Source organism: Halyomorpha halys, unplaced genomic scaffold, assembly GCF_000696795.3.
Source record: "Halyomorpha halys isolate HHAL.00 unplaced genomic scaffold, Hhal_1.1 Scaffold989.1, whole genome shotgun sequence".
NCBI classification, from domain to species: domain Eukaryota; kingdom Metazoa; phylum Arthropoda; class Insecta; order Hemiptera; family Pentatomidae; genus Halyomorpha; species Halyomorpha halys.
Genome location: NW_027109669.1, coordinates 149,868 through 161,014, shown reverse-complemented (window position 1 = coordinate 161,014; position 11,147 = coordinate 149,868). Strand labels below are relative to the sequence as shown.

At 31.6% G+C, this 11,147-nt stretch overlaps 1 protein-coding gene across 1 annotated transcript in view; it reads left to right on the top strand.

Annotated features, from left to right (window-relative positions):
- The window catches only part of LOC106687626 (uncharacterized), a 24,430-nt gene extending 17,673 nt beyond the window's left edge, over nt 1–6,757 (top strand). Inside the window, exons 5-6 of the mRNA XM_014431609.2 lie at nt 411–627; nt 2,215–6,757. Of these exons, the coding sequence (XP_014287095.1) occupies nt 411–627; nt 2,215–2,353 (356 nt within the window). The 3' untranslated portion in view covers nt 2,354–6,757. The remainder of the gene's footprint in view (nt 1–410; nt 628–2,214) is intronic.
- Nucleotides 6,758–11,147: the final 4,390 nt, after the last annotated feature.

The window sequence follows — 11,147 nt, the reverse complement described above, 5'->3', positions numbered from 1 at the left end:
GGCTGCTGTTGGTATTAAGGAACGTATACACGATTCACTAAAAGTTAATAAATAAGCGACAACTCACCTATATTTTAGCTCTCATGTGAGCAGTATCACTTATTATCTCACTGACACTGTTTTTTCACTACTGATTTTTATTTTAGTTCACTGGAAAATAGTCTATTGTGGGACACGAAGTAGCATATGTTCATTTGCTAACTCATAACAACTGTAAACTCATTTAATTAAACTTTTGGAAAAATAGTTTTGAATCCTGGGTAACGTTAATTGGTTATCTGTTCATTAAACAAATAATCCAATTATTTACGTATTTTTAAGGAGCAGAGCATGACTAGGTTTGACAATGTTATATTCACATCATGTCACTTAATTATGTAATTAATGTATGAAATCCATTAATCTTTTAGGGTCTGAAACAGCCAGAAATATTGTAGATAAAGCCAAAGAAGCAATCCTTTGTTATAAAAAGTCATCCAATATTGAAAGTGCTCCTCCTCCTCCTTATTCAAGAATACCAAACTTTCCGACTCATTCAGTTCTTGGAAGTATTCCTGAGTACAGTGGAGATAGTACAAGCCACTTGACACCTTACCCCAATGTACTTCAGAACCAAGAAGTTAATGAGTAAGATATTATTGAGACCTTAAAAATTTTTTTAACAAACTAAGGTTTAAATGTTTTTCATGATTTTTTTCAGTTTCACTTTCAGCCTGTTATTAATTGATGTTTGCTTTCTCCTTCTTGCGTTTTTATAATGGTGATAATGAGTTGAGCCTTGCAGTAAGAATATTTGCTCTTCACCAAAAAAGAGACTCTTAGTATTATGTTGGTAATTGCCGTAGTTCTCATAACTCAAGAGTTCCAATGGTGAAATAAAGTACAGAAAGGCTGGAAGTCATTCAAGATGAGCAAATTCAGTTCGTTCATAATTCACCAAACCATCGACGATTGTTTTCTTAAAATACTACTATTACTATTGCTCAGGAAAATTAATTCAATAACTTCTGACATTAGAAAAGTGGTTTCTAGTATTCGGGGGATAACAGTGTCAGAATCAACCATTAGAAGAAGGTGAAAGGTCTCTTCTTGTTGCAGAACAGCATAGACAGAGACTAAGATTTACTTGAGAACAATCTTGGACTGAGGAGGTATGGAATCAAAACTACCCTTAACAGTTCAGATAGCTGTGACAGAGTTCAGAGAAGACCATTTGTATTGTTGAAGGCAACTCTCCTCATATCAGTGATTCCATTCCTCCTTAGACACAATGAATGGGGTAAAACATTTAATAAAGGGAAAGAGAGTATTTTTTTGTACAGAGCAAACAAAACATAGAAACAGCCTGAAAGTTGTCATAAATCATGAAAAACATTTAAACCTTGAAAAATAGTGAGTAATTTTGATATGACTAATCTCTTATGCCTCTCATATGACTAATCCTATTATTATAAACAAAATAAAAAATTGGGAGAGGCTCCAAAACTAAGAAAATCTTAAGATTCATAGGTGTTTTTTCAGGGAATGTATTTGTCAAATCTGTAATTAATTTTATTCTAGATGATACTAGTATATAGCAAGTTCCAAGACAATATATTACTTCCTTATATTTGTTTTGAAATTTTTCCCTAATGACAAAAGGTTCAGTATATTTTTTTATATTTTGATGGTAATCATTTTTTCTTCTTTATGAAAATTATTACACTTTTCTAGAATTTCAATTTTATTGTTACTGTAATATCATATAGCTATTCGTTAGTTGATTTGCATTTTAAGCATTACTGGTATTGAGTGAGTTATATTGTTATTTATGGTATTTCTTATTGTTTCATTAAGTTAAACATTATTTTTAATTTGGAAGTGATCATTGTAAATTTTTGTGCAGTTTTTAATCTTTTTGTTGTGATATAGTTATTGAATATTATAACAACTTAAGATGTTAATTTTCTATTTTGTCTGTTATTTATTCAATATATTTTGTTTTTTTTTAATTCAAGATCTATGATTTTGTTACTGAGTTTTGCGAAACAGTCTGTGATATTATTATTTATAAATATTAATTGAAAAAAATATAATCTAATGGTAATGTTGTATAAACGACATGTGGCATTTTTTTAAATGCTTTATTTTTTTTTCAATAAATATATATTTTTAATTACTTGAAAAAGAATGATAATTTTCAATTTTCTAATTTAATTTTTATTTTATTTTAAGATATTCCAGTCGAAGACATTCTGATTTCCCTCCTCAATATGACCTGCCACCATCAGATACCAACAGTCTGGAAGGAGCTGTTGGAGGAGTAAATATTACAGACCAAGATGTATCATACAGACGATATTCAAATATTTAAATGTCAGCCAGGCTCATGCTCACATTTGCCAGTACTCTTATTGGTCTTAATACTCTGTGAATACTTAGACACCTGAAGTTGCCTTTCAATTTTACTAGTTAAATAATGAATTTCATTGTTTAAATATTGAATGTAATAACAGTTTTAATCCAAAACTATTTTAATGTTTGAATGAATGCCACACCAAAGATTGTTGAAGATTCACATTACTCTGTCCCTCTCTTTTCTCCTCATGCAACTTTTAATTTATAACAATTTATTTTCTAACATAAACATACATAATATTTATGTCTCAGTTTTTTTTTTTTTTGTAATTTTTTTTGGGTGTGCATGTATAAAATGAATGAAAAAAGTGTAAACCACTGGTGTTTGTGACTGGTAGTAGCCATGAGTCTCTCATTGTGCACTATGGTGATTATATGTTGGTAGCTGTAGTGATATGGGAGATATGGTGGCTGTAAATGGTTGACCTAAGACATTTTTATAATTCAATTAATTATTAAAACTTCATAGAACATGGAAACAGATAACTACACTAACTTTTTTATGTTAACTTTAGAGATTAAGTCTACAATTAATTGGATTAATTTTTAAAAAAAAGTGTATTTACTATTAGTTACTGTTAGGTTTTCATTAAGGAATTTAAAACATACCTTATTCACTATAAATTTCGTTGACATGAGTATAAAGCCATCGAACTGAAGACTTTCTCTGTAAAGTCAGTTTTTTAATTATTGATTAGTTCTTTTTTTTTCAATATCAGTCGATCATGCATTCATCATGTTTATAAAATAGGCATGTAAAATACAAAATTATTGTGAATGAAACCCTAGATTGTTCCAGTATACATGCTCAATCCTCTTTTTTTAGGGGGTGATTTATACTGGATCAAAAAAATCTCTGGTATGAATTTTTCTTAAAATCTTATTTAACATCAAAATCCATATAAAATATTACCCCATCCAATTGAAAATTCCAGAGCTATGTGTGCTGAAGAAGGTTAGAATACTATACCCTCAAAAGCAACTGTTATGACATAGAGGAAATCAAACCTAAATTCCAAAAATTGTATAGATAATAGGGAGCATGTATACTAGGACTCCCTGTATATAAAGAAAGATAATATGAATACAAATTAAAGTGTTTTGATGGGTCATTTAGTTTTCTCAGTCCGCACTTTATTTAAAAAAATTTTCTTTCACTTACTGATAAATATTAAGAGGAAAAATTGTGATCATGCAAAATTTCGAACTTGAATTTTCGACAGAAATAAACATTTTGAGATCCTCTGGGTCAAAATAACCAAGTCTTGCAAAACAGTCTGTGTGTGAATAGCCTCGCTGAAAAAAAAAAAAAAATTAAAAGTTTTTCGAAGCTGAATTTACATGTTTTGGGCATCTGTATGCCTGGGATGTTACTGGAACTTTTTTGTTGAAATTAACCAACCAGAAGGATGCCCCTACTTTAGAGAAACAATTTTACACTGTTTTAGGATCATCTCATAAAAAGCTCTAACAATTTTGATTAAACTCTGTAAAACATTGTAAAATTATGTGGGGTTTAATATCTGATAGGTTTTATCCTCATTGAAATAGTCTAACAGGGCTTAAATGAAAAACTTTTTTTTTTTTCCATGTCTTTATTGAAATTTATATTCATATCCAGTAAATTTGATTTTAGTTTATAATGGAGTGAAATGTGTAGATTAACCTTATTACAGTCATGTAGATCAGTGTTTTGTAATAGATTGGAAGTTTAGACCGTTTGTCTAGTAAGTACTGTAATAGTCGGAATCGATGTACAGTTTCCTGTCTTTTCAGTTTTGTGTAAAATGACAAATCATTTAACACTATTTTTCTAAAGCAAAATATTTAAAGGATTAAAAAAGAAAAAAATAGTGACAGAAGTTCGAATCGTAGAAAGCTGAGACTGCCCAATCTCATACATGAAGCTGTGCAGCGTTATCATTGGTTAAACTGTTGTTTTCTTGGCAGAAACTAAGTGATGTTCATTATTTTTACCTCAAAAAATTGCTTCCTTTTTTTTTTTTTTTAAGGACTTAAGTATATAAAGTCTCTCCATACTAGTCAATCTATTAATTAATATTTTTGAATATTGACAGAATATTTTGTTTCATCCCTTATTTAGGGGTAGGGGAGATAGAAAATTTGATTTATGGAAGGAAAAACTCCAGGGATCTGATTACCAAAATTTTACAAATACTTTGTTCATGACCAGTACTGTAACCTATGGTCCTAGCTGTTTTAGCCTAAGAGACACTGTAGTGTCATACTAGAACAATTATAGAAAGGAGCTATATTTTCATCTTTGATGGTCTTCTGTGGTGGAGTTAAACTCTTCATAATCATAGCTTGATTGGAGGTTATGCTAATATCCCTGTGTTTTTCTACTTCTATGGGTACTGGTGCCCTATATGGGTCTCGACGATTCTTTACTAGTGGTCCTTCTGTGACAGTCTATTTTCTTGTTTCACATTTCAGCAGGATTCTGGTGTCTTAAGTAGTAGCATTCTTTCTTGTACTTTTAAGCTTGTCTGAGAAACACTATTTCAGTACTTCAGGTAGAGTTAGCTTAAGGCCTGATATATTTCTTCTTTAACCCTCAAGCATCTATTGTCACCTATACATGACACAACTTTGAGAGTGTATAAAAAAATTAGTGGATATCATTAGCTATTCAAGTGCACCAAGATAACTTCATTTGAAATGTTAAATCGTAAAATAAATAAGAATGGGTCTGTTACCAAACTGTTAATTTGTTATAACAATTTTGTTGAAGCATTCTGAGGTTTCAATAACTTGCATGATTTATTCTTTGTTTTACTCTAATTACGAAACGAAAAAGGTTACCAAAAACAATAAATTTACATTTTATATCAACTGAATACGCAATGTTATTAATATATGTCTTTTTAAAAAAAACATTTTGTAAATTACATTTCAATAATTTGTGTCAGTGCCTATTGTCAATTACAGGTGACACCCATTTCAAATCCATTAAAAAATATATATATATATTTAATCCATATTTTTATTTAGACTTAACATAGTCAGAAATATGAAGGAAATACAAAAATATTCACTTGAGACTTTATCAGTATCACAGGATTAATAAAATTGTTGTCTTTGTGAATAGACTCTTAAAATATTCTTCCTACCTTTCCATCACATCTCCTAGCAAGCTGTGAATGTCTGCTAGCTTATGTTTGATATATTTTATTTTAAGTGCTTTCTTCTAATTAACCAGTTTTTAACATTAACATTTTTCTGCTGCATATTTTACAAAATATGTCTCCTTGCCCTTGTTCAGTTATTGACTCTTGTAGAACTTCTTCCTTTTGTTCCCCTCTTTTACTTCTTCGGTCCACCACTCCTTTCTTTTTAAAAAAAAAAATAATAATTTTCTTTGTATTAGGGAATAGTCTCTAATTGACTATTCATTATGGCTGTTTTCTGATGTTCAATTGGATTCGCTTTTATGGGTAAATGCTGTTCACTACCATTGTGGTAATTGATGGGCAAAGGCTCAGGATTATCTCACCATTGTCCTTGTAGATTTTTTCTCCATAGATCCTGTTTCTTCTCTGGATCATTACCTACATTACCTTTGAGTTCACCTACAATGATTGGTATTACTTAACTTAATATTTATGATAAAAATAATTAGGTTTCCCTTTTATCAAGTATCTCCTTGTTAAAAATTTATTATATTGGTTTTAAAAAAAATCTAGTCCTCCAGTTACCCCATGCCAGTTTTAAGAAAAATAAGGCAATCTCATTTTTGGAGGTATTCAAATCTATTATCTAATGTGCCTCATGCTGTCATGTGAATCAGGGTCTTAGATGTATTTTAAGTAATAAAACTTGTTACATTTTATGGAATTCTATGTTATTCTCCATTTCATTATCAACTTTTTCATTAATTGTTATTTTATTTTTAAAATCTCAGGTTTTTTATCATCACTATCATGGTTATAAGTATTTTTTTTAAATTGTATTGAAAGTTTTATATATTTGTAAATTGATTTATATTTTGATACAATAAACAGTTAAATTTGTATTTAATTATCATTTTCATATTTGTGTAATTAAGAGCTAAGTTTAAAGTATTCTTAATTTTCATTTCAAGTTAATGATTTTTTTTTTTTGTTCAATGAGTTTTAAACTTAACTTATTTTTCATCCCTAAACAGAATACTTCGGCATACCTATATACATAGTCTTACAAGTTTAAAGAAACATTTGGCATGCATGCATTAGTTTAGGGTGAAAAGAACACCATCACCACTTCCATACCATATACCTCACATATCATATATAGGTCACATATCAAGTCTGTTGAGGAATTTTTTTAATTTCAATAATAATTATAGATTTTCACAGTTTTAGTTACCATTATTGACTTTTAAAAATTACCTTTCACATTAGTCTTTTGAATGGTTCGTTGTTTATTATTTTATTAGGATTTAGTCAGATATTTTTTTGGAAATTATTCTTTTTTCTTTAATATTGTATTTGTATTGTGATTGAATATAACACTTTTCATAAATCACAACATAAATAATAAATTGTTGAGAATGCTTCTTTTTTATTTTTTTAAAGTCAGAACTGAAAAAATAGAAGAAGCAAGCACTACCAGGAAAGGTGAAGTTTCATTTAAACTTTATAAGGATTAATGAGACGAAAAAATGTTAGCAGAATTTTATATATATTTTAATTATCTTGTTGTATTTTGACTTATACTTTGTTATAATTGAATGTTTGAAGAAGTTTAGAAATATAAGGTGTTCTCAATTGGAAAGTTCAAAATTAATGTGTTTGGTGATCTCATGTCTACTCTCTATAAACCATAAAGCTGCATATGATTAAGTTTTCAGGAAGGGATTTTACCATGTTCTGACCTCAAGGTAGTATCCTCGGTCCCATCCTCTACACCATCTATACAGCTGAAATCCCAACAACTCCTAACACTATCCTTACCACGTATGCTGATGACATGTGTGCTCACAGTTAGTAATAACCCTTTGATTGCATCCCAAACTCTCCAGTCCCATATCACAACCCTCGAAGAATGGTTTCGAAATTGGAGGATAAAAATGAATCCCATCAAATCACATTTACTCTTCATCGTAAACCTGCCGACTGCCCTACAGTATACTTTAATAATCTGCCTCTTACCCCTGTAGAACAGATTCGTTATCTTGGACTACACCTTGACAAACGACTAACCTGGAATCCTCACACAAAATAGAAAAGACAGGAAGCCACGCAGATTCCGACTATTACAGCACTTACTAGACAAATGGTCTAAACTTCCAACTCATTACAAAAGACATCTGTCTGGAGATCTACATGACAAAAATAAGGCCTATCTGGACATACTGAGTTGAGCTTTGGGGCTCCACTAAACCTTTGAATTCCTCTCGTATCCAATCCAAAATCCTCAATGCTCCTTATTTTGTTACTAATTAAATCATCCATAAAGACCTAAATGTTCCTTATGTAACCGATTTAGCCCCCGAACCCCATATTACTTCCATTATAAACTCCCTAACCACCCAAACCCACTAGTTTCTAACCTTACTTCCTCTTCCATTCCTGGCAATCCTCCAGGCCCCTGAAAAGAAGATGGCCTCCTGAACTTATATTGTAAAATGTTTTTAGAGTTCTACTACTGGGTGGGTAATTTCTCTACATGCTGTATCATATCATTATCATTATGTCATTATGATCAAATTTACTTGTTGTATTTTGTATACAGTTGTAAATATCAATAAAAAAAAAAAAAAACATGCTCTAAGATAAGTGGGCACCCCAACTAAGTGCTACTTCGACCTAATACATGTGCATTGAAAGGAAAATCAGAGACAAGGATATTCTCTTGCTCCACTGATGTCCCATGGAACAATTATCGATTACATGACAGTGAGAAAGTTGAGGCATCATCTTAGTAACCACATGTCTCCAGTGGTGTCTGTCCTATTCTGACTTGGACAAGTTGACTTTTATTCTGTGGCTGTACCACAATTAGAACTGGACCCTTCCACTCTAGTTAAGGTTACCTTTAAGGCTAAATGTACCGATTTTTAGTAAATTTTTTTTTCAGGAGATGGCAGCACTTTCGGGGCAAATTTACTTTTCTTCTCATTTGAATACCGAATAATAAATTTACCATCTAGAACCCCATAGAAGTTACTGAAATTGGTTCATTAATTTTTGTTGTAATTATTTTGGGATTTAAAAAATTATCTTTTTATTATTTGTAAATGAAAAAAAGTGAGGTTATAGGCACTTCACCACAAGCAAATAAAACAAGTCTGCGCAAACAGATTCATTTTTGTAGCATATGGTGATCGTAAAGAGAAAAATACGATTGAGGATTAAAGCCGCGAGATTTGTAATTGCTAGGCCAGAGGAAGGGGCAGCTTCCCCCACTTCTCTAGACGTTGATGCTACGAGAGCCGCAAAGTTTGTCTGCTTGATCTATGTATTTCCACGCATTTTTAAATTTTTTTATTTTTTCACTAATACTAAAGTGGAATTCCGAAATGAGAATACGATATTTTTAAAATTAAACTAATTTTAATTTTAATAATAATGTTTTTAACTTTTTTTCTTCTGGTAAATTTTGATTTCCTTGTCAAAATATTTCATTGCTAAATTTATCATAATTTACCATTGTAATCACTATATTGTTTTTGTTTATTTTCTCATATTTAGAGAAATAAAAAAAACGAAAATTAGAAATAAGTATTGTATTGGATAATATTTATGAAAAGAAGATAGTTGGAGGTGAGATCGGAGAATAACAGTAAGTTAAAAAGCTTATTTACTAGTGCCAACGTTTCGGCCAGCATTTATAACCTTCATCAGGGCTAAGAAGAAAAACAAGATAACAACCAGTGAATAAAGGATATATAGAATGATTAAAGTAAATAATTGTACGTAATGATAAAAATAATGTAATGAAAGAAGTGGGAAATTAAAGGTATATATAGGTAATTAAATACGTGAGTAAAATAACATAATTAATAAAATGTAAAGTTATATAATGCAAAGAAACTTTGAAATATAAATAATTTAATTTAATAATAATAATTTAAAAATGGAAAGAAAATATACCTAAATAATGAAATATGTAAGTCAAAAAAAGAAGTGTAGAGAAACAAAATACAAATTTAGTAAGACAAAGAAGTAATTAGTAAATAATAATAATAATAATACTTTGTATTGTGTGTGTATTGAAAAATAGACGATAAATGGAGAGATCAACAAGTTCAAAAATAATAAGCAAATTTTGTAAAAGCAGTGAACATTACAATAACATAAGAAACACACTAAAATTTAGTTCTGTTGGGTTCACTAATGTCTAACGACCTCATTAATCTGTAATTTAATAATTCAGGAAGTATTACTTACATATATAGAAGAAGGCGAGACAATGGAGGTCAATTCCCAACAAGTTCAGAGAAAAAGCCTTCGGCAGAGACTGAGCGGATCGTCAAGTGAGTCGGCGGAAGTTTCAGGAGTAACAAAAACTGAAGACGAAGTGGATGAACAAAAGAATGGTCGTGAGCAAAGAAACTGAGAAAGCACGTGGAGGCGAGGACTAGGAGGAAGGAAAACACGTGAGATCTGAGGAGGATGTAAGCAGAGAGGCGACCGCACATTGACGAACTATCACGTGAAAGGAGAGCAGAGCGGTCTGCCTATTATCCGAGTGAACGAAGGAGTAAGCTGTCTGGTGGACATGAGCAGTTCAAACACCATTTCTTGTAGAGAAGTACTAATTAGCGGCAAGGGGAGGACACTCCAAGTAAAGGTTTGCAAATGTAAATTAATCACTCTGGGTGGATCATGCATGTATAGAGGATAGGACTGGGTAAGTGAGGGGATAAAGGGGGCATTTCAACAATTCATGTAGTGAATAGGATGCTCCTCAGGTGTTTATTGGTTGTGATCTTTTAGAGAAGGTGGGGCTAAGATAATAAAAGAATTCCCAGTAAGGGGAAATGGAATATTAAAATCGGACGAAAGAAGTGCAGATGCCAACAAACAATGGCAGACGAGAAGGCGCGAGTAGGGGCAGTAACGCAGGTGGAGAATTGGAAGGACGCCATTGCAACGGATTTGACGGTATTTTCTTTAATAAAAGAGAAGTATTGAGTTCAACAGAAACGACGGTTCATGAGATTCCACTAAAGCAGGAAAGAGTGACATGTGTTAGAGATCGAAAATACCCACAGGCACTCCGGAAGAACATAAGAGACGAAATCGAAAACTTTATAAGACTATGATTCATTGTAGACAGTATGTCACCCTAAAATAGTTCGTTGTGGGCGGTGTGGATGAAGCCCACGCCTGGTGAGAACGGGGAGATATATAGGGTGGTCATCGATTAACGTAAGCTCAATGATAGTACCGTCGCTGATAAGTATCGGATACCGAGGTTTGAGGATATCCTTGACAGACTAGGAGGGACTAAAATCTTTAGCACCCTAGACGTGAAAGCAAGGTATCACCAAATTTGTATGCACCCACTAAGAATTTAGGAGAATGCCGTTTGGTCTGAAGAACGCGAACAATACATTTCAAAGGTAACAGACGAATTTTTGAGAGATATAGATGAATCAGTATGCCAGATTTACCTGGATGACCTCCTGGTGTTTAGTAAATTGGTTACAGACAATGCGAAACCCTTAAAGACCGTTTTTCAGAGGATGCGAGAATTCGAACTAAAACTATCTCGATAGAAGTCATTGCTGGGACAAAAAC